The 23,838-nt window shown below is 42.9% G+C and overlaps 1 protein-coding gene and 1 long non-coding RNA gene across 8 annotated transcripts in view; one reads left to right on the forward strand and one right to left on the reverse strand.

The window, feature by feature from the left end:
- Nucleotides 1–23,838, reverse strand: part of TRAF7 (TNF receptor associated factor 7) — a 59,294-nt gene that overhangs the window by 23,890 nt on the left and 11,566 nt on the right. The window contains exons 2-5 of one of the 7 annotated variants that reach the window (XM_056805592.1): nucleotides 21,556–21,693; nucleotides 8,410–8,528; nucleotides 5,113–5,170; nucleotides 1,536–1,630 (exon numbers count right to left, since the gene is read on the reverse strand). In XM_056805592.1, coding sequence (XP_056661570.1) covers nucleotides 1,536–1,630; nucleotides 5,113–5,170; nucleotides 8,410–8,490 — 234 coding nt within the window. In that variant the 5' untranslated portion in view covers nucleotides 8,491–8,528; nucleotides 21,556–21,693. Of the gene's footprint in view, nucleotides 1–1,535; nucleotides 1,631–5,112; nucleotides 5,171–8,409; nucleotides 8,529–19,757; nucleotides 19,798–21,555; nucleotides 21,724–23,838 lie in introns of those variants that run through there. The other 6 variants (XM_056805593.1, XM_007499386.3, XM_007499388.3 and 3 more) reach the window with 6 other exon arrangements.
- LOC103102990 (uncharacterized) lies at nucleotides 8,088–23,548 on the forward strand. Its single transcript, XR_470344.3, has 3 exons — nucleotides 8,088–8,267; nucleotides 22,577–22,732; nucleotides 23,364–23,548. It is a non-coding gene; the product is annotated as an uncharacterized LOC103102990 (long non-coding RNA).

The raw sequence follows: 23,838 nt of genomic DNA on the forward strand, positions 1-23,838 counted from the left end.
TGGGGATCAAAGTGAGACAAAGGCAAAAATAAAGACAGAAACAAAACAAAACAAAACTAGCAACAGCTATGAATATTCCTAGAGAAATTTAGGATTTGGAAGGAAAGTGCCTGGGTCTAAAAGGGAAACTGCCTTTTGGAGACCTCCAGCTGAGTCTCACCCCAAGGACGGGTTTTTCTTATAGACCTGAAAGGTCCAATAAAGATAGATTCCCTCTGGCACATCACCCTAGGTTCTGGGGATGCCTATCATCAGGCTTTTGGGTTTGTCCCTTATCTTGTTCATGTGTTTTTCCTTCTTTCTCTTTAAAAAAAAAAAACAATTTGACAAACATTTTAAAAGTATCTGTTCTGTGCAAGGTACCAACTAGGTATTGGAGATGAAAACCATCCCATCCCTAAAAGAGTTTAAATGATGGGTGGGGGGTGGGGCTGGGGATGGACCATGGCATGTGCTGGACTTTCTACTTTTGTTAGGCTGCATCAACATTTCTCTCTCTCTTCCTCTTTTATATCTTTAAATTTGCAATCATTTGGCAGTTTGAGGCATTTGTCCTAGCAAGACTGGGCTTAAAAAAAGCTGAGAGCCCCAAATCTGCTTAGACTTAACCTTAGGGCCCTCCAACTGCCTGAAGATTCAGAGCACTTAGAGGTAAGGAAAGCCCTCCATCTGATAACTTTGCATTCAAATGAAAAGAATGAAAAACAGAAACAGGGATGAAAAATTAAAAACAAAATAAAAAAACAACCTAAGATTGATTGAACTGTTGGAAGTTAAAAGTAGCCATAAGGGCTTTACAAAGGCTTCTCTGACATATTGTGCCTGATATCAATTGTTTCATCTATTCCATTCAGAGGCCCTGAGAATACATGGTAGGTCACAGAGGTAGAGCTGCAAAGGATCTCAGAAACTGTCCAGGCTCATCCCTATTTTACTGATGAGGAAACTGAGGCATCAGGAGCTTGAATGATTTACCCAAGGTCACATAGGTACTAAGAGCCAGAGGCAGGATTTGAACCAGGTCCCCTGCCTTTAGTGTTGGTGCTCTTGCCTCTATATTTAGCAATCCTCTCCTTGAACTCAATCACATAAGAGAAGGTGAACCAGTGTCTTGCTTCTCTGACAATCACCACCTTCTTCAAGGCGGAGAACTTTCAAAGTCATCAGAAGTTCTTCCTTCAAATCCCTAGGCATTTGCTATGTGTCCATGTGTCCAATGGGTTCCAGAGCCCAGGTTCTATATACTTCCAACTGATTCAGGACATAGCTTTCAATGGCAAGAAGAGAGCCACATGAGACCATCTTAATGATCTCCTAAGCTCAGATGTACACATTGCACTAAGTTGCCTCACTTATACAAAATCTTCACTTCCTACCTTTCTTGAAACTGAGTTCTTGTAGGAGAAAACCACATCCCTTGGGCAATTGGAATAGGTACTGCCAGGTCCACTATACCCTCTGGCCATGTCTCCTGGGCTTACTATCCTACTATAATAACTAGTTTCCTGGAAAGATGCTTACTACAGTAGACGTACCATGCTGTCCTCTTCGTCCCTCTGGGAGTAGGTGAGTGTACTGGAGGAGGAGGGAGTTCTACGATGCTGTTTGTATGTGCTGGTCCCATCAGCTACTGAAACAAAAAATGGTTTTTACAGCTGGAAAAGGCCCCAATTACTTTATATCTAACTTCTAAATTTCAAAAAGGTGATTGATCACTGGGGGAGAGGAGAATTGAGACTGAGGAAGAGAGAGAAGAAACACAATGTGGGTTCTTTTTTTAGTGTCTTGGAGTAGGCTAAGGCCCAGGGCCCTGTATGTACTTTTGGAGATGAAATGAGGGCAGACCATTTTTACCACAACTTCAGCAAAATCAGAAGCATCCATGTCAACTTAAGGAAGTACCCTCAGGAAGAGCAAGGAAAACCAAGATTTGGTAGGGAAAACCAACAGACAGAGAAATTCAAACCATTTCTAGAAGGCAGCTGGGGGAGGCAGAGGAGAAGTCTTTCTTCACCTTGGGAAAAATGGGGACACTGGGCCAGGAATTCTTTTAGGCATGAGAAGCAGCTGAATCTCCATTACCTTATATAAACTATAGGCAGTTCATTATCATTACTCTCTCTGTAGTGCAGTTAGGGAACAGGAAGAGTGAGATAGGAAGAATCACATCTGAAGGCAAGGGTATCTAGACTGAGCCTCTGACTGCACCCCAAATCTGATTGCAAATACAAGGGAACCTATCCCAGCCTAGTTCATTAGTATAGGTGAGACTAAATTATAGCTTCCCAGGTGATAACTTTGTAAAAAACCTGAGCTCACCCAACACCAGACAAAGCAGTGACAGGGTTCCTTGTAGTTTTAAGAAAGATGGAGCAGCTAGATAGCACAGTGGACAGAGCAGCAGGCCTGGGGTTGGGAGTAACTGAGTTCAAATCTGGCCTCAGATACTTCATAGCTTGTGTCCCTGGGAAAGTTACTTAACCTAAATTGCCACGCCCTTACTACTCTTCTGTCTTAGAATTGATAGAAGGAAGATAAAGGTTTTAGGGGAAAAAACTCCAGAAAGGTAAGAGTACCCAGAACTGTGGGTTAAGAGTCCTGGTCAACCTACAGCTGGAGTACTCTGTTTAGCTTTAGGTGGCTGTATTTTAGGAAGGACATTGATAAGCTGGAGAATATTCAGGGAAAAGCAACTAGGATGGTGAAGGGCTTCAGGATTATGCCATGGAAATTTTAATTGAAGGAAAAAAAGAGATGTTTACTCTGCAGAAGAGAAGACTGGGGCCGAGGGTAGAAGGGTGAAGAGTAGGGTGGAGGGAGGTAGAAATCATAATAGTCAGTGTTTGAGGGTTGCTATATGAGAGAAGGGTCAACTTGAATACATTTTGGAAATTAGCAACAGGTAGAAATTACAATCGGACAACTTTAGGCTGGATAGAAGAAAAAACTAGCTAACAATGATGTTAATATCCAAAATATCCAAAAATGGAGCAGATTGCTTCAGGAGGCAGTGGATAACCCCTTACCAAGAGGCCCTAAGTAAAGGCAAGATGGTCACATGTTTTGGAGATTCATGGCCAGGTATGGGGTAGATGGCCTTGAGACCTCAGAACCCTGAGATTCTGTGCAACTGTAAAGGACTCAAGAACACTGTGGCATAGACCAGAAAACAGTGGAACTATAAAGGACCATAGCGTGTTACAAGTTGGAACTGGGCCTGGGAGCCAGGCTGCCTGACATCCTGCTGTGGTGCTCTCCATTACTGGAGGTTGGAGGGCAGTTGTGCATTTGTCTGACTTGTCCCAGAGGTAGTCCCTTAGAGTGGAAAGTATGGATTTGTGTCCTCCATTTTCTGCACAGTGCCAAGTAAATAAATTTGGGTTGTTTTTGGCTGAGGGTTTTGGGAGTTCTCTTAGAGCATGGATGCTTACTCTGCAGGTGAGCCAAAGGAAAAATATTTGTCTCTAGGAATCCCCATGGGCCTCTCAAGCCAGTGTCAAGATTCCCTGGGTCTTAAGGAGGTTACAGCTGAGGAAGAAAAGGGAAGAGTCAGTCTAGGGAGCTAGATGATAGCATGACTGTAGGTTAAGCATATTTCCCTGGGGAATCTGAGATGGTAAATATTAGGCATTACTTAAATTTGCAGAGAAGGAAAGGACAGGAGAGAGAAAGAAAGGGAGGGAGGAGAGAGAGAGAGAGAGAGAGAGAGAGAGAGAGAGAGAGAGAGAGAGAGAGAGAGAAGAAAGTATATAGGAGTGATGGTTAGCAGAATGAGGACTGCCAACCTTTAACTCTGCCCAGCAGTCTTTGCTGTAGTTACATTGACAGTTCAGTAATGAGTATATGTAGGTGGGATGGGGAACAGAAACAGGTTCACTACAGGAGCCAACTCTATGACTCCCTATCATTTTTTCTTTTTAAATTCAAACCCTTAATTTCTGTCCTAGTAACAACTTTGAGACAGAAGCACAAGGGCTGGGCAATTGGGGGTAAGTGACTTGTTTGGGGTGACAGAACTAGGAATATCTGAGGACAAATTTGAGCCTACTCCAGGCCTGGTGCTCTGCCCATTGTACTACCTAGCTGTCCCACCTTCAATCATTACTTTAAGGAGAGTTGGGAGTTTTTCTCAAATGCTGTAGATACAAAACTTTAAAAAACTACTGAAGGGGGCAGCTAGGTGGCTCAATGGATGGACAGCCAGGCCTGGAGTCAAGAGGATCTGGGTTCAAATATGACCTCAGATACTTCCTGTGTGACCCTGGGCAAGTCACTTACCCCCCCCATTGCCTAGCCCTTCTGCTTTTCTGCCTTGGAACCAACACACAGTATTGATTCTAAGAAGAAAGGTAAGGGTTTAAAAAAAAACCCACCAAAGGATGACCCATGTACAAGAAGCATTTTGTGTGAGCAGGTGGCCATTACCATCATGAAACTGAGCTGATCTGAAGGACGAATGACAGAAAAGCAATTTTTAAAACTAAGTGCTGCCTTGGAACCAATACATGGTACTGATTCCAAGATGGAAGGTAAGGATTAAAAAAAAAAAACAACCAACAAACAAAAAAAAAACCCAAGTGAAACAGTGAGTGATAGAACTCACTCACTACTCATGCAAAAAGCCCAGGGCTCCTAAGTTTTCTTACAACTTTGACAGATCTGCCTTCTTCTCATCCTAGTTAGCTCTGCCTACAGTTTGAAAATGTAATACTATTATTTTATTATTCAGATTAAGTAAAGGTTTGTTTCACTTTAGGATGTTGTCCACCAGGATTCTAGGGACAAAGCCATAATGTGGACAAGGGAGAGGAACCCATAATCTTATTTCTTTTTTCCAGGTCACATTGGGCAAGTAACTAGATTTTCCTAGGATTCAGTTTCCCCACCCAAAACTAAGGAGGTTAGATTAGATGGCCTCCCAGGTCTTTTCCAGGTCTACAGGGAGTTCTTAGGATCCTAAAACCTCCTTTCTCTTTGCTTTAGCAACTTTCTCCAGATGAATTCCCAGCTGGAATTCCTCCTCCCTAATTGCTCTCACCCAAGTTCTCCCACAAAGGACCAAAGTCTGTGTGGCAGTTTTGAAGTAACATGTGGATCCTGGCAGAAGCTCACCTTTAGTAATGGTGGTAACAGCTGAAAATGCAGGACCAAAGGTAGTTTCCATTCTGGTCTAAAGAGAGAATAGAGATGACATAATCACATTCCCTCCCTTGAACAGAAGTATTGCCACTGTTAAGGGGATTTCTAAAGACTTACCTAGAGCCTTTTAAAAAGAAGCTTAATAGCCATCCCCCAGTTGATAAATGGGCAAGGGACACAAATAGGCAGTTTTTAGATAAAGAAATCAAAACTATTAATAAGCACATGAAAAAAAGTGTTTTAAATCTCTCAAAATTAGAGAAATGCAAATCAAAACAACTCTGAGGTACCACCTCACACCTAGCAGATTGGCTAGCATGACAGCAAAAGAAAGTAATGAATGCTGGAGAGAATGTGGCAAAATCAGGACATTAATGCATTGCTGGTGGAGTTGTGAATTGATCCAACCATTCTGGAAATTTTGAATTATGCCCACTGGGCGCTAAAAGACTGTCTGCCCTTTGACCCAGCCATAGCACTGCTGGGTTTGTACCCCAAAGAGATAGGGGAAAATATGTGTACAAAAATACTCAGAGCTGCACTTTTTGTCGTAGCAAAAGCTTGGAAAATGAGGGGATGCCCTTCGATTGGGGAATGGCTGAACAAATTGTGGTATTTGTTGGTGATGGAATACTATTTTGCTCAAAGGAATAATGAACTGGAGGAATTCCATGTGAACTGGAACAACCTCCAGGAATTGATGCAGAGTGAAAGGAGCAGAACCAGGAGAACATTATTCCCAGAGATTGACACACTGTGGCACAATCGAATGTAATGGACTTCTCTACTAGCAGCAATGCAATAATCCAGGACAATTCTGAGGGTCTTATGAGAAAGAACATTATACATATCCAGAGAAAGAACTGTGGGAGCAGAAACACAGAAGGAAGACATTTCCTTGATCACATGGTTTGATGGGGATATGACTGGGGATGTAGACTCTAAATGATCATCACTCTATTGCAAATATTAATAATATGGAAATAGGTTTTGATCAATGATACATGTAAAACCTAGCTGGATTGTGCATTGGCTAAGGGAGGGGATAGGGAAAGAACATAAATCATGTAACCATGGAAAAAATAGTATAAATTAATTAAATAAAAATAAATAAAAAGAAGCATCATAATAATAGTAAACATTTATATGGCACTATAAGCACTTTTAAAAAATTATCTCATTTGATTAAAAAAAAAACACCTTGAAAGGTAGGTACTTGATTATACCCTTTTTACAGATGAGGAAATTGAAGCGGAAAGAGTGATTTGCCCAGGTTACTCAGTTAGTGAAATGTCTGAGGCCTGAATTGAATTCAGATCTTCCTGACCGTAGAACCAGTGCTATGCTCTCTAGGCAAGCAGCCGTTCTTACAGGGCTAGGTACTTATGTCCAGTGCTTTAATTCCCATTTCTCTGTCCACTAAGATGAGGAGAGAAGTAAGGTAAACCTAGGATAGGACAAATTCATAAAACTCGAAGGAAACAAATCGATGATCTAATCAGCAGAACCTTAAAAGATACTTTTCCCACTTTGGACAATCCTTGTGCATAGTCAGTCCACACCCTATCTTACTTCTTAGGGAAGATGATGCAGTCTGCCATAAGCTCCTTAGGTCAAAGAGCAGGACCAGCCTCAGAGAACCCATAATGTAATGAAGCTTTCTAAGAAATAGTGTGGAGCCTTTGGCCTCACACCTCTGCCTCTGGGAAACCCCCAAATGCTTGTGCTGCTCTGACTCCTAAAGAAGGCCCAAGGTAACATCCCAGGCCTGGAGTCTTTCTGTTCCTCACAGTCCTATAGAACAGGTAGGCTTTCATAGGCCAAGGACAGATAAGCAGGGAGTCCTTGTCATTCCTAAAACCACAGTTCCATTTTCTGAATATAGTACTGTTTCCCACTGTAACCCCGGGGAACTTGACTGCTGACTTTATTTAAACCCTTATTTTCCTTCTTAGAGTCAATACTGTGTATTGGTTCATTGGCAGAAGAGCAGTAAGGGATAGGCAAGGCAGGAGAAGTGACTTGCTCTAGGTTACATAGCTAGGAAGTGTCCCAGGCCAGATTGGAATCCAGGAATTCTCATCTCTAGGCCTAGTTCTCAATCCACTGAGTCACCTAGCTGCCCCTTGACTGCTAATTTTATAAGGTCATTGGCCTCAGCCTCCTCGACTAACCTGGCAGGCAAATTCTGTTAAATTCTACAGAGATAAGGGTTCTCAAGATGTTGGGACAGCTCTTGAGCTGGGATTCCACTAGGGGAGGGGGTGGGGGCATGGTGGGGTAGAGCCATGGCAGATATGTGGCTCAGGGGATTCAGGTTAGAGGTCTAACTATTGGTACTCAGAAATTAGGACAGCGGAGAGGCTAACCAGAATGTGAAAAACAAGCAGTCATCCTCTGCATCAGCATCTCCTAAATGGTGTTTCATAAAACCCTAGTGAGATCTGGCCTCAGACACTTCCTGGTTGTGTGAACACTTGATCCCCATGGCCTAGTCTTTACCACTCTTCCACCTTAGAACCAATATGAAGTATTGATTCTACGACAGAAGGTAAGGGTTTAAAAAAAAAAGACAAAAAACCTAGTGAGGTTGTTTGTTCTGCCAACAAGAACTGGGGATACCATGAAAATTTTATGCCAGTGACATTTCCTGCTCTAATAGATTATCAAATTGTAAATTTATCAAAAACCTGATACATGGCAATATTTTGGTAGTTATTTTGCTTAAAAATTTCCCAGATCTCTAACCATCTCAGCAGTATTTTATAACCCAGGTCTCCCGGGAGGACTTACGGGTTTTGTGAATCTAACTCAAGCTGTAAAGTGTTCTGTGGTCAGTTTAGTTTGGAAGCACTGTTTTCTGCAAGGCCATAAGCAGGGAACTGCAGGGGGAGTACGAAAGGCTATCTTTTCTCACCAAAGTATAAAGTCCTCTTTAAATACCAAGTGCTGCCCTGGCAGCTCTCTCCCTCTCTGGCTCTTCCTCCCACATCTAGTCATCTGCATTAGCAGGCTTTTGGCTCCAGTGCTGGCAGTTTATTGATTGAAAGGCCCATGGCCTCGGATGAGCCATGGTGACAAGGTCTGGATGGGACAAACAAGTTGGCTCTTCAGTGACTGTATTGAAGGTATGTTGGTCCTTCCTCCTTTCTAGAAAGGATGCTTCTCTCTGAGCCATCAACAAGCAAGACAAGATGGGATGGGGTCCTAAGTTAGCCCCTCATCCAGGCTTTAGGAGCAACTCAGAGGAGTGCCTGCTCTCACCCTTACCCCGTTTGTGCTGTCCGAGGGAGGGAGGTTTGCTGGGCCACCAGAGAAACGATTATATCGTGCACTCTTGCTTGAGCTCATAATCTAGAGCAGCATTTAGTATCCACGGGCAGCTTCCTCTGTGGGGAGGAGAGAAAAAGCAAAGTTTCTTTAAAGAACATGAGCAGATACCCAAATTTGGATCAAAATGTCACTTCTCCAATCCCCCCTTAGGCACAAGACTGAGCAATTACAGTGTTGAGTATCTGCAAGCACTTGGCTGAGGCCAGTGGCAGGCTTCCGGTCTGAACTTGGATCAAGCTAAAGGCCTTCTTTTCTTTTTTAATTTAATTTTCCCTCAATTACATGTAAAATAAAGGCCTTCTTCAGTCAATCCCATACCAAAGGTCTCACTTCCTGACTCTCATTCTGGTGTCTGAGACCCAGGATGGGGCCATTTCCTTCCCTCTTCCCTCTTGGGAGTGATGGGTGGTAGGGGAGGGAGGAGGTGTGGAGGAGGAGGAGAGAAGAGTCAGCATATGCTCAGGGTGGGCAGGGAGATTTTCCTCTTGTTGCCCACAATAGCAATTCCATGTTTTACAGATGGTACTTATCTCCAAGCTAAGCCCAGGGACCTGCCTCTTGCCATTGACTTTAAAAGGTCAATGGCCTTACCTTCTAGAATAAGATTGAAGGTAGGTGGATGCTATAGAATCTCACAGGAATAAAGATGGAGTCCCTGATGTGACATGACATAATCAAACCTAAATTTGGAACCAGGAGACATGTATTCAACCATTTTCTAGTCATGCTGAGGCTCAGAGGGGCTTTAATGACTTTCTTAAAGCTATGTGATTGTGGATATGGCCTAACTGTTTATCTCTTATATGTACCTAGTTATTTACATTGTGTCTTCCCTATTAGAATGTGAGCTCCTGGAGGGCAGGGACTGTTTTTACCTTTCTTTTATCCCAACATTTAGCACAGTGCCTGGTCCATAACAGTTAACTAACACTCATGTGTTATGTATAGGGCTTTCCAGGTCATGAGTGCTTTCCTCATTTCATTTTCTCATTTGATCCTAACATTGATCATAACACTCCTGTGAGGTATGCAGGCCAGGGATTGCTAGCCCCTTTTCTCCTGTGAGGTACCCTGATTAGTAAAGTAATTTAACCTAGTTAAAGAATGAGGCCTGGAACCCAGGGCTCCTGATCTCCAAGCTGCTGCATCCATAATGCTTGTAAAATTAGGAGAACACTGTGATTATTAACACTGTTGCTTACACTGAAAACAGAAACAGATGCTGATGGTCAAATAGCCTCGGGATTGCAGGAGACAGAGTGTGGGCAAGGAGGCTGAGGACACATGAAAGGGAAACTGAATCAGGAGGAGGCTGGGCTATCACCACTCCCTCCATCTGCTTAGCTTTAGACTTTGCTTTGGGAAAATATCTCTCTTTACCAAAGGGCAGGCCAGGCTCATCTCTGTCCCAGAGGCCTGGCCCACTGAGTGGTAGAAGCTGGCCCAGAGAAGGAAGATAAAGGGGGTGGGGTGGGAGAAAGACAGTCTGGTTATCTCTACAGACAGTGGGATCCCACTCCTGGTGTAGGATGTTCTCAGAAAGAAGACAAAGGAAGAGATGGCTGGGAAGAGAGCAGGGAGTTCTATCTCCCTCAGAGTGGAGAACCAAAAGGAATTGAGAGAAGTCCTAGATACAGGCAGAGGTAGAAACAGGCATGATTCTGCTGCCCAATTTTCTTGCCTCAACTTTTACTGTCCCCCTCCCTTGCCTAACCCCAAATCTTCTAGCATTTGTCCATCTCTAAGGAGTGAGTAGAGTTTGATGAATTAAAGTTTGATGTGGGGGGCTTGGAGGAGAAGCATAGTGGTTACTTTGGCCCCAATCTCACTTCCTTGGTCAATCCTCATTTGTCAAGGTTGCTATAACTAGATATTAGCAGGAACAGGAGGAATAACTATACTGGAGATTTGGGGATTGGAGGAGGGACTCTCATGGTATATAGACAATCCCCTCTAGGGCAAGTATTGGTTCTGGGGACCACTGTGGCAGCAAATTTCACATTATCATCACCCAACCCACTCAAGGGCTCCATTCCCTGGACTGCTGGATGAAGCAACTATGTGGCTATTTTTTAGGCTGGGGAAAAATGAGATTTGGGATCATGAGCCATTAAGATTCCATATAAATTTTGATTAGACAGCCTGAGTGATAGGCTGTGCTTCCCCAGCCTGACTCAGAGGCCACACTAAGATATGCCTGAGCTATTTGGGCAAGGCACTGATTTTCCTCTCTTGGGACCAAGTGTGAGGCCTAGGCTCAGAAGCCAAGGATGAATGTTGCTCTGTTGCTTGGGGCACATCCAAGAGCAAAGGCAGCAAGGAGAAGAGAAAAATATTGCCCAATGTGGATTAGTTTCTTTAAAAACAACACATTAAGACTATTGTTATTAATTCTAAAACAATAACTAGAAATTCACAGTAAGGGATAATGCCAACAGAGTACAACTGACATTTGATGGGATCACTCACCTTTAATTATAATAATTAGCAATAATGTTACATTTCTATATAGTACTTTATAGAGCACGTTCTGCACAATACTGTAAGGTAATTACAACTAGCGTTAATATCCCCACTTGCCACATAAGGATTCAGATTCAGAGGCATGAAATGATTTATCCAAAGTCACCCAGCCAATTATTTATTAGTGGCTTGCTGAATTAGAAGTCATCTTCTGAGTTCAAGGCACAGAGTTCTTTCTGCTCCACTATGCTATTTCCGCAGTCCTAATCTCTCATGCCTTTTTGAATTTGAATTCTATCTAGTTGTCATTCTAACATTCAGTAGCTTAAATATGTTTAGCATGGAATCTGACAGTTGGATGGGACTTTAGAGGTCATCAAGTCCCTTGCCTGACCAAGAATCTTCTTTATAAGGCAATTAACATCATCTTGCCTTTGTTTGAAGATTTCCAATGAAAGAAAGCCCACTCCCTCCACAGGTCATTCCACTTCTGCAGAGTTCTAATAGTAAGGAAGTATTTTCTGATGGTAGTATAAGCTTTGTGAGAGCAGGTACCACATCTGATTCATCTCCCATCCTAGTGCCCAACTCAACTGATGGGTGATTTAATACACTATCTTTGCTGGCCTAGACACCAGACCATCCCAGAACAAAACTCTCCTGCTTATCATTTCCCTATGTTTTTCTTCTCCGATTGGAGTATAATCTCCCCGAGGACAGCTAGGTAGCACAGTGGATAGAGAACCAGGCCTGGAGTTAGAGGGCCTGGGGTCAAATCTGGTCTCAGATGCTCCCTAGCTGTGTAACCCTGGGCAAGTCACTTAATTCCAATAGTCTAGACCAGTGATGGCAAACCTATGGCATGCATGTCCAAAAGGACTCACAGAGCCCTCTCTGTGGTCATGCCTACAGTCACCCACCAGTTTGTTACTAGAAAGCCAGAGGGACTAGGGCAGAGCTTTTCCACTCCCTCTCTTCATGTGCCTGAGGACTTTCCTCACTTCCCCTGCCTCTCTGCCCAGCAGCCCAATGGGAGCGCTTCCTCCCTCCCCTATCTGGGGTGGGTAGGGGGGTTGGGCATAACAATAAGTGGGGAATGGGGTGGGAGCAGGACCCAGCACTCTGTCTCTAAAAGGTTTGCCATCACTGATCTAGATCTTGCTGCTCTTCTGTCTTAGAATTAATACCAAGAGCGAAGAGGTTAAAAAAATATAATAACCTTGAGGGCAGGACCTTTAATTTTTATTTTAAACTCTTACCTTCTATCTAAGAATCAATACTATCTAAGAAACTCTTACCTTCTATCTAAGAATCAATGTATTGGTTCCAGGGCAGAAGAGCAGTAAGGGCTAGCCAATGGGGGTTAAGTGACTTGTCCAGGGTCACACAGCTAGGAAGTGTCTGAGGCCAGACTTGAATCTAGCAATTCCAGTCTCTCTGCTTGGCTCAATCCACAGGGTCACCTAGCTGTCCCCTCAGTCTAGGTTTTTAAAAAAGCCAGGCTGAGGACTAACAAAAAGCATTGCTGCCCTGAAGCACACTTTGGACTTCTTGCCTTCTTTCCATGCATGGTGGCTTAAATCCTAAACTCAGGCCAGAAGGCATTTGTATCTCAAGGATTGCAAACTTAATCTTGTACCTTCCACATTTGAAAATTGTGCCCACCAATTTGGAACTAGGTCCAAAGAGCCATAAAACTGAGCATACCTTTTGATCCTATAATTGGGTCTGCATCCCAAGGAGGTCATAAAAAAGGGGAAAGGACACACGTGTGTAAAAATATTTGTAGTAGCTCTTTTTGTAGTGGCAAAAAATTAGAAAGTATGGGGATGTCCCTCAATTGGGGAATGGCTAAACAAATTGTGGTACATGTTAGTGATGGAATACTGTTGTGCTATAAGAAACGATGAGCAGGGTGATTTCAGAAAAAGCTGGAAAGATCTGCAGGAATTGATGCAGAAAGAAAAGCAGAACTGGGAGAACATTTAACACAGTAACAGCAATGTTGTATGACGATAAACCAAAAACTTGGCTATTCTCAGCAATGCAATAATCTGGAACAATTCTGAAAGACTTATGATGGGGAATATTGTCTGCCTCCAGAGAAAGAACTGTTGGAATTGGATGGATGCAGATCAAAACATACTATCTTTTACATCAGTGTATATATGGTTTTATTTTGGGGTTTTGGTTTTGCATGAGTGTGCTCTTAACAACAACGATCAATATGGAAGTGTGTTTTGCATGATAGTACATGTATGGCCCAGACCAAATTGCTTACCATCTCCTATTGAGGGGAGGGAAAGGAGGGAGAGACAGTTTGGATCTTATAATTTTGGAAAATATATGTTGAAAATTACATGTAATTGGGAAAATAAAATCTTTAAAAATAACAATATCAAAAAATAACCAAAATAAAAGAAAATTGTGCCCTCGTTGTTAATATCCACTCAAACTTTCACTTTTAAATAGGTCACTTGACATATCACAAAACATATCTCTATAGCAGCAAGATCTGCATTTTCTGGCACTGATAATATGCATTCTGTGGTGAGATAACCCTGGTCAGATTACTGATGGAGAGAGACAATATGCTGATGATTCTGTATAATGTCATGCAGTTCTGTATTATAATAATGTAGCCTTCAGGATCCACAGGCCCACATGAGAGTCAGTAACTTATGCCTCTGAGGTGAGGAAAATATCTGGTCCCTAACGGGAAAAGGGAAAAAATCTCTACTGGACCATAGGTGTATCTGGGAGATTCATTTGGCCAATATTTGGAGAATTGGGAAATTTCTTTAGGAGCATAAGTTAAGAGCCAGAAAACAAGTTAATTTGAGATCAATAGTCCCCTAGCAGGAAGAGAGCTGGTAGAGGGGACAGAGTGCCTGGCTTGGAGTCAAAAAGATTCATCTTCCTGAATTCAAATCCTGTCTTAGACACTTTCTGGCTATGTGACCCTGGGCAAGTCATTTCTACCTATTTGCTCAATTTCCTCATCATCTTCATGAAATGGTAAACACCACCAGTTCCTTTGCCAAGAAAATCCCATATGGGGATCACAAAGAGTCAGAAACAACTGCACAACAGCAACAAGTTAGGTTGTAAAGGCATGGTTGATCAGGATCAGAAGAGTCTGACATGGGCCTAGCCCAAAGCCTAAAGCGACAAGGCATAGGTTAAAGAGATCATTTATGATGAACCTGATGATAGGGTAACCTTTACAATTCTGTAATTCTGCAAACTTTGTGAAAGAGAAGAACCAGACAGAAGATCCAGCTTCAAGAATCTTTTTCAGGGAGAATCAAGTTGAAGCAAGGGGAAGAGTAGTTTCTGAGAGGTCCAGAGTATGGATATGGCTTCAGGAAAAGAAGAGATAGCACCCGACTAAAACCCAAAGTGATGGCTTTTTCTTTTTGCTGAGTGAATAGGATAGACTTCCCCTAGGTCATGGTCAATGGCTTAAATTACTTTTCCCCTTATCTCAACTCCATTCTCTCTGGTACCTTGAAACAGATTCTACAAATTGAATCTTTGTTCATTGAATTCATTGAATTACAGGGCTGTAAGGGACCATGTTATCTGGTTCAAACCCATTTTACAGATAAGCAATGGATTACACATTCTAAGAGCTAATGGTGAGAGGAAGTTGTGGAAGGAAGATCTCTTCTAGGCCCAGGGTTCCCATGCCATATTGAGGGCTAGAGATCGATCCAGATTCTAGTAGGCTTCCCTTGCAGGGGCAAATCTAAAGGATCAGAACTAGAAATGAGTAACTATTGAGGCCCAGGCCAAGAAAAAATGGAAAGAATTAACTAAGGAGAATAAATCATATGTTTTGTCACTGGAGCTAAGGGTCAGAATTAATCATGAGAAATTTTGTTGATTGTGAAACTATTGCTCTTTCCATCTGTTACTATACCTTTTCCCTCACTATAGACACCCTCATGTGGTGTCTTATGGTAAATCTCCTTTAAATAATTAAGTGCATTTATCTGTGCTGTAAACGAGGAATACAAAAACAGTGTGGTATAATCAAAATCAGAAAGCCTGGAGTTCTAGGCCCATGTCTGGCACATATGTGCTGTGGGATTCTAGGTAAATCACTAAATCTCAGTGCTCTAGTCCCCAGTACAGTCTGAACCAGATTAAAATGTAATTGGGAAATTTTTAACAAAATAAAAATACTACCTAGATAATGTTACTTTGTGGCCTACAGGGATTAGTTTCTGGGTTTGAACCCACTGAAGAAAATTAGGCAATTCTCAAATACTATGAATTGCAGAGAAGGTGCTGGTCTTCAATGGTGGGATTTTCTTCATCCATATGAGTTTTCTACATTTGAAATCACACAGTTCCAAGTCCTTATCTCTCCAGATAAAGAAAATGGTGTGAACTGTGTGGCTTCCTCCTACCAGGTGATCTGGGGTTTGGAAAGCTCTAGTAAGTGATGACTTAGATTTGCTGGTGGTTAAAAAAGAAAAAAGAAAGAATAGGTATTGTGAGGAGCCGAAGTCTCTGTGTCCTTCTGGCACCAGATGTGTTTATAAAAAGTACATTAAAAGTCCTCCCTTCTGTCTTTGACTCCATGATCAGGAGACTGGTGAACCCTAGTGGCAGCTCCAAGTCATCTAGAAGTGTGGGTAAGGTGGGGTAGACCAACCGTGACCATCACTTGTCCCATGAGTGGGATTCTATAAGTCATGAAGGCATGGCTCCCCATTGTTCTAACCCAAAAGGTTTGTCTGTGAGTTGTATTAGAACCTGAATTGCTGAAATCCTATTACAAAAACCAACTCGCCTTGTCAACTCATGAGAAAGAAAATTGTACCTCACAGCTATGCTCAAATAGTGACCTCAAGTCTAGTATCACAGGCCGTCAGAATGGCTTTTTCACTTCACAGATGAAGGAAATGAAATCTAGAGATGTAAGGTCACATGAGTAGTAAGTAGCAGCATTGGGGCCTGAATCTAGGTCTTGAATTCAAATACAATAATCTTTCCAGGACACTATGCCAGATTCCCTTTTTGGATGGCCTCCAAAAGAACAACAAGAGTAACTGACTATGCTCCCTAATTTAGTCTGGCTATCATCCTATCTTTTCCTAAAAATTATAATTGAAAATAAGTGTGACACTCCACAGGTCTGGGGTCCAGGCCCATAGCTGACTCAGAACATGACTTCCTAGTTTCTGTCAAAGACAAAAGGGAAACAGCAGGGAGGGCAAGCTTATATGCAGGGCCTCACTAGAAGAGTGCCTAGGCCAGTGATGATGAACCTTTTAGAGTGGAGTACTGGGCCCTGCCCCCTCTTTACCTCACATAGAGGAGGGAGAAAGCATTCCCACTGGGCTACTGAGCAGAGGGGTGGGTGAAATCAAGAATGTTCTCAGTGAGCGTAGAGAGTAGAGAGGGGTGGCCCAAGTGCTCTGCTGCTTGTGAGTCACCCACCTTACCTCCTGTACACTCTCACTGGGCTGCTAGGCAGAGGGGTGGGGGATGTTAAAAGATGTCAGGTGTGGAGAGGAGCAATTCTACTCAAGTCCCTCTGCCTTTCTAGTAACAAACTTGGGGTGGGGCAGCTTCATGCCCACAGAGAGTGCTCTGCATGCTTTGGCACCTGTGCCATAGGTTTGCCATCACTGTCCTAGGCATTGGGCTAGGTTGGGATAACCAAGGAGCTCCATGGAAAACAGTGGAGAGAGGACTTGGAGGTCCTGAGTGAGTTCAAACACCATCTCATATATTTAATTATGTGTAGTTATGTGACCCCCTGGAGAATCACTTAACTGCTTTTAATCTCAGTTGTAGCTTCAGCCTGTCTTATGTCTAGGCCAGGATGCCTTGGTTCCTTCAGTACAGAGGCAGCTTGACTTCTAAGGACATAGGGGAGAAGAAGCTAATGGGACAGGGGATAGGGGAGTGAATGGGGGTGCTGTTATCCTGGAATCACAGCACTAAATCTTAAAAGTGGAAGATCCCCAGGCATTGGAATTTTTCTCAAGCTGATGGGGGAGGGGGGTTTAAGGGAGGGGATCATTAGCCTGGCAGGGAGACAGATGAGCAATAATTCCTGTCTGAGATTGGAGAGGAAAGAGCCTGACAATTCCATAAACCAATGGGACTAAAAAGCATTGTTTCCTTTAGACATAAAAAATCAAGGGATCAGAATGCCTTGGGCCTTTGCAGTAGATCCTGTCTGACCCCCTCACCCCTACCACATATCTGCCTTCAAACACTCCTTCCTTCTCAGATGGGACCCTTTCCCGGTACAGAGCCCTTGTTCCAGAGGCCAGGCTAAGCAGCCATAGCCATATGGCTCTATTTAGGCCCTGCAAAACCTAAGCTGATCAGTCACATCAACATGGAAAATAAGTTTCTTGAGGGGGAGTACTGTTTAATATTTGTCTTTGTTTCCCAAGTACCTTGCATATATAGTTAACTGAGAAATATTGACTGAAGTAGGTAGGAGTGCAGTGAGTCAGATTTAGGCCTTCTGCTCTTATTATATCCAGGGTTCTCTTCATTAACTTATTGTATGATCTTGGGCAAGTCCCTGCATTCTCCTGAGCTTTAGTTTCCTTATCAGTAAAAAATGAAGAAAAAAAAAAAGGGTGCTGTATGTCATATTTCATGATCCCTAACTTCCCAATTTCAACATACCATGGTTCCATAGTGCTAAAAGCTTAACAGGATAAGCTATAAAATGGCACAATTTTGTATCTTTTTTTTTTCTTTAAGCCTTCATTTTTCTGTCTGAGAATTGATACTGAGTACCAGTTCCAGGGCAGAAGAGCAGTAAGGGCTGGATAATTGGGGTTAAGTGACTTGCCCAGGGTTACCCTGCTAGGAAGAGTCTGAGGCCACATTTGAACCCAGGACCTCCCATCTCTAGGCCTGACTCTCTAACCACTTAGACACCCACCCCCATTTTGTATCTGAAGGAGGATGTTACTGTACTATAGTCTGAAGCTTCATAGGGCCAAGTTATTTTGTGAATTAGTGTGAATTCTTCTCATGTATTTGTGACAGGAGTTCCTCCAAGGCAGAGACTACAAGTATTCCAGAGTTGATTGAGTCATTATGGTGAGGAGGGCTGATAATAGAGGCTGAAAGGTGATTGCATTCAATCCTAACTTACAGATCTTTCACTTTCAATAGGAAAACCAAAATGAGTCAGTTTATGTTGGCTAGGATCATGAGTTAATCATCCAATATTCCTTATGGTCCGGGTCTTGCTTCAAAGGCATGAAGGGGAAGACGATACTGTCAGGAGCCCATGTTCTACATAATAAAGATCTCTGTAATAACACCCCTGCCCCTCTTTGCACTGACTTTATACTTTAGAAGGTGCTATCTCATTTGATGCTCTTAATACCTCTGGGAGGTAGGCAGGGCAGGGGCTATTGCTTTCATTTTATGGGTGAAGAAACAGGCTCTGAAAAAATGATTAGTTTGGGGACCACTGGGTGGCTCAGGAGATTGAGAGCCCAGCCCAGAGACAGGAGGTCCTGAGTTCAAATGTGACCTCAGACACTTCCTAGCTGAGTGACTTTGGGCAAGTCACTTAAATCCCACAGCCTAGCCTTTGCCACTTCTGCTTTAGAACAAATACAGAGTATTGATTTAAGGAAGGTAAAGATTAAAAAAAATAAACAAAAGAAAATGACTGGTTCAAAGTATACAGTAATATTGGGCCTTGGACTCATCTATGAATTCTGGTCTAGAGCTGAATGGGACCAAATGGATGGTGCTAGCATGAGTATAGCTATAGACGCTTAGAAACACACACATACCTCCCTACATAAAACCTCACTGCATCCAGGCTGGTCTCTTGACCATTCCCTAAACACACCTGGCAGATTTCTGTCTCTGCAGCTGTGCTCACAGAATTCCCCTAAGAATGCCATCTTCCTCTCTCCTCTCCCCAACCAGCCCCATATTATCACTCAAACCCCAACTCCTACAAGGAGCCTTCTGTGCTCATCGTCATCTCTCCCTCCTCTGCACATCTGGCTTGGAGTTTCTTCCATTCATCTGGCACTTGCCACATCTAGTCTGATAATGAGTTTGCCTTTCCATATGTCTCATTTCCCCAATTAGTTTGGCAGCTCTTTGAAGGCAGAGTCCAAGTGTTTGCTTTTCTACACACACAGATTGCTGACCTAGAGCTAGAAGGGACCTCAAAGACTAACCCCCTTAATTGATAGTTAAGTGACTTGCTAAGGTCAGAGTGTCAGAGAAAGAGCCTGAACCTAGGCCTCTGACTCTGAAGCCTGTGTTCTTTCTGCTGTATCAGAGATCACACAGCAAACAGGTTAATACCTTGCCTCCAAGAAAAAGTGGCTGGATTGATTGGCTGAAACACTCCCCAGCAGGCCTGTAAACACAAACCACCCACAGCTTCAAAGCAGGTAGGATAGTGATGTCCTATGAAATGAGCATTAAGTGTTATAGCATCTCACAGATAGTTGGAACCATATAGTACCATAAGGGGGCAGAGGGGGCTAGCAGGAGGGTGAGTGTTCACTAGGGGAAAAAGCCACCCAGAATGAAGGCCATGCACATGTGGCTTGCTTACAGCTTTTTCAAATATTCTGGAATGAGAAGAATCCTGAGCCAGAGCTCCAAGACAATGATGCTTACCCCTCCTTCCCCCATTACCAGTCATCCCTAGGGTTAGTAGGAAAGATAAGAACCTTCACTTTCAACTAAAATGGCTATATGGTTGTATGACCCATTCTGCCCCAAAACATTATTTCATTCCCAAGTTGGGAGAACAGAAGAAAAGCTGCCCTGGGGCCTAGCTCTCTACATACCTGGAATTCAGATCATAAACTCTTTCTGGATCTTAGTTTCTTCACCTACAAAATAGGAAGGTTAGACTAAATCAGGGGTCCCCAAACTACAGCCCAGGGGCCACATGCAGCCCCCTGAGGCCATTTATCTGGCCCCTACCACACTTCCGGAAGGGGTACCTCTTTCATTGGTGGTCAGTGAGAAGAGCACTGTATGTGGCAGAGCCACAAAGCGCAGTGTCACTCATGTAAAGTACTACTTCCGGTGATGTAATCCTTTGCATGGCACTTTGTTCTGAGAGTAACTGAACAAGAACAAGGTGCAGCGCAAAGGATTAGGTGGATGCACAATAGAAGATGTCAGCACGGTGAGTGGGTGAGTGGCGATCTAGGGGAGGGGATTCCACACTGTGTATACTGCTGCCTGGTATAGTGGTGGCGGTGATGGACCTGTGCAAGGGGTGACAGGGCCATCACAGCCAGCGCTGCAGTCTCCACTATCCCAGACAGTGGCAAGATTTGCTCATAGATTTTTTTTAGTCTGGCCCTCCAACAGTCTGAGGGACAGTGAACTGGCCCCCTGTATAAAAAGTTTGGGGACCTTTGGACTAAATGATTTTTTTTTAAACTCTCCCCTTCTATCTTAGAATCAATAGTGTACATGGTTCCAAGACAGAACACCAGTAAGGGCTAGGTGATGCAGTTAAGTGGCTTGTCCAGGGTCACTCAGCTAGGAAGTATCTGAGATCATATTTGAATCCAAGATCTCTGATCTCCAGGCCTGGCACTCGATCCACTGAGATACCTTGCCACCCTAGACTAGATAATTTTTTAAAGGTCCTTCCATTTCTAGGATTTCTGATTCTAATCTTCAGGCTAGACCCAAATCTATACCACATTGGTTCAGGGGAAGCAGAGCAAAAAAATCTACATTGCTGTCTGGGTTCTGCTGGACAAAGCACTAAGCAGCCTGTGAAGTCTCCAAAAATATATTAGGGGAAAAAAAAGGTGCTACAACAGGTGAGATACCAAAGTTCAAAGGGCTGGCCAGCTTCTACAACCTGGGAACAATCACTAGCAGTCTCGGTTCAGGAAAACATGTGATCTAACTCCTCACCCGGACTGTTTGGTTCACACACAAAACAAAACTAGGACAGCCCTCAGGGTCTCCCTTCTGTTCTCGGTTAGCTGTGCCTCGAAACCCTGGACTACATGGTTCTAACTAGGACACCTGAGCTGGCATTAACATAGAAACTACAGACTTTGCTTCTAGGGCAGATAGAAAAGCTCTTACCAGAGGGAAAACTGGCAGTTTTAAGATGTATTTTTTTCCCCCCCAGGTATGAAACAGGTATTTACTTCCTCCACACAAAAGAAAAGTCAAACACAAAAGGCTCTTCCAAGCATGCTTTAGACAAGGATTTATAACAGGATACAACAATTTCTCGATACAATTTTCAATCTTGGGAGGTTAAGACAAACAGCAGAACATTAAGCAGGTTTGGGCTAAGGTGCCGTCTTGATGGCTGCTTAGCCAGGGGTCCAAAGTCCAGAGCAAAGAAACCAAGGAAGCAGAGAAACTTCTAAGCTAGATTTCATTGGGAAAACAAGTTAGTAACAAATTAGCCAACAGTATTTGGCAGAACAGCAGTCACACTACAGAAACATTAAATGAAGTGCTTCCTGAGAGATGCAGAGTTAGAGACAGGAAATTAATTTGATTTCAAATATTCCCCTCAGCCTGGGCTACCACATCAGCCACAGAACAGAAAACAATTAAGTTGCTGGGTCAGTATGAGTTTGCTGATAATTAACTAACCTGAATTTTAATATCCATATGTTACCAGGAACCACAGTTTGCTACAGGAAAAGTGCAAAATGCCAATTTCATCAGCAACAAATCCAAACCGTGATGATGGTGGGGGTGGCAGTGGCAGTGGCAGCATCAGCAGCTCTGCTGAAATATACCCAACTGTTACCCCAGAGCCTGGAACAGACAAAACGGTTTACCTCCTAGGAAATTCCTGCTGGTCCTGCACTCATCCTCTTTCAAAATGTCTCTTGCTCAATCTGCGTGGGTGCCTCTATGTGTCTTTCTGAAGTGATGTAAACAGAAAGGCATGCAGAGAACTGGACAATATGCAAATCACCCTGGAAAACCCCGGCCTCAGCCAATCAAAACTCCTGCTGCAGCTGAGTTGAATTTGTCCCAAACTGAAAGATTTTAAGAAGGGAAATTCTCCCTACTCCCCACTCCCCCCAAGCCTCCATATCTTTGTCAGCAAATAGATTCATCTCTGAGACTCTGGGTTTTTCTAGGGGAGGTGAGAAGATGGGGGAAAGGTGGGAAAAGTTTCTATTCACATGTTCACTTATTATTGACACTTATTAGAAAGAGTCTTTAATAGAGAGGCACCCTTGAGTCAATTGTGAAATGAAAAGCAGCTTTCCCCGTTGAGCAGACTGGCTTTTCTGTATTCTGCATCTCAATACTAAGATATTTCAGACTTTAAAAAGCTGAACACAAATGGGATTTGATTTTGCAATCCATAACTCCTCTCCTCCTCCAGTTATCCAGATGTTCCCTCTTATTAATATAATTTCAAGCCTTGATCAGAGAAACAGATTTTAAACTGGAGGGCTCTTAGAAGAAATCATTCTACTTCAGAGGGGTCAAACTATAAGAACTGGATTAGAAGGTAACTGGGGAAAGTTCAACAAAACAACTAAGAATATGACACACCACAGATAATGTTAATTTGTGATTTTCTAAGTGACTACCCCACAAGGATCTGTTTCTAGTTCACACCTCTGATCTAGTTCAATCTCTCATTTTACAGATGTGAAACCTGAGGCCCAGAAAGCAGCAATAACTTGCCCAAGTCCCAGAAGCAGTTAAGTGGCAGAGTTTGAGCCTGGAAGCTTCTAACTCCAAAAGCTCTCCAATACACTGCATTGCTTCTTGTCCAGACTAACAGGAAAGTGCTGAGATCATGGTGAGCCCAAACTCTTATGGCTGAATGCAAATGAATCATGTGGGTAGCACAGCAAAGTGTAGCTAAGCTCAGGGCTACTCAGCACACCAAGCATTGGCAGGAACTGCTTTTATTGCAGGGAGGGTGTTTAAGCTCTTAGGGACTCCAAATAACAACAGCCTAACTTCCTCATCTATATAATGATATAGTTGTTCTAGACTGGGCTTCTTTATCTTTTTGTGTCTTGGACTCCTTTGGCAGTGTGGTGAAGCCTAGGGGCTCAGAAGATTTCATTTATTTATTTATTTATTTGTTCATTTATTTATTTATTTATTTGTTTATTTATTTATTTATTTATTTTTAGACCCTTACCTTAGGTCTTGGAATCAATACTGTGTATTGGTTCCAAGGCAGAAGAGTGGTAAGGGCTAGGCAATGGGGGTTAAGTGACTTGCCCAGGGTCACACAGCTAGGACATGTCTGAGGTCACATTTGAACCTAGGACCTCCTATCTCTAGGTCTGACTTTCAATCCACTGAGCCCCCCAGCTGCCCCCCAGAAGATTTTAAATGTATTAAACAAAATACATAAGGATTACAAAAGCAAGCCAATGGTGTGAAAATAAAGATGTAATTTTTTCCACTATCCACAGGCTCCAGGTAAAGAACTCCTTGAATGTCTTTTGAAGCTCTAATCTAATGAAGGCAGTGGATAAAGCCTAGAGTGGAGAAAAAGGGGCTGCAGTCAGATGCTGGACTCAGACAAGTCACTTAACCGCTGTCTCAGTTTCCTTAATTGTAAAATGAGGACAATAAAAGCATCTACCACAATGGGTTATTGTGCAAATGATACGTGATAATGTTTTTTAAGTGTTTAGGACCTGGCCTGGCACACAGTAGGCATTACATGCTAACTACTTTTATTATTATTAATCCATGAACCCTTGATTTGTATACTATTAGACTATTACAATATGCTTTGATTTACATTGTTTTATCTGATCCCCACAAAACCCTGTGAGGTAGATAGAGACTGTTGGGATTAGCCCCATTTTATAGAGGAGACTCTATACCGCTCTGAGAGTTTAAGGAATTCACTTAAGGTTACACAACTAGGCAGAGGCACCA

The sequence above is a fragment of the Monodelphis domestica genome, chromosome 7 (assembly GCF_027887165.1).
Source record: "Monodelphis domestica isolate mMonDom1 chromosome 7, mMonDom1.pri, whole genome shotgun sequence".
Classification (NCBI taxonomy): Eukaryota; Metazoa; Chordata; class Mammalia; order Didelphimorphia; family Didelphidae; genus Monodelphis; species Monodelphis domestica.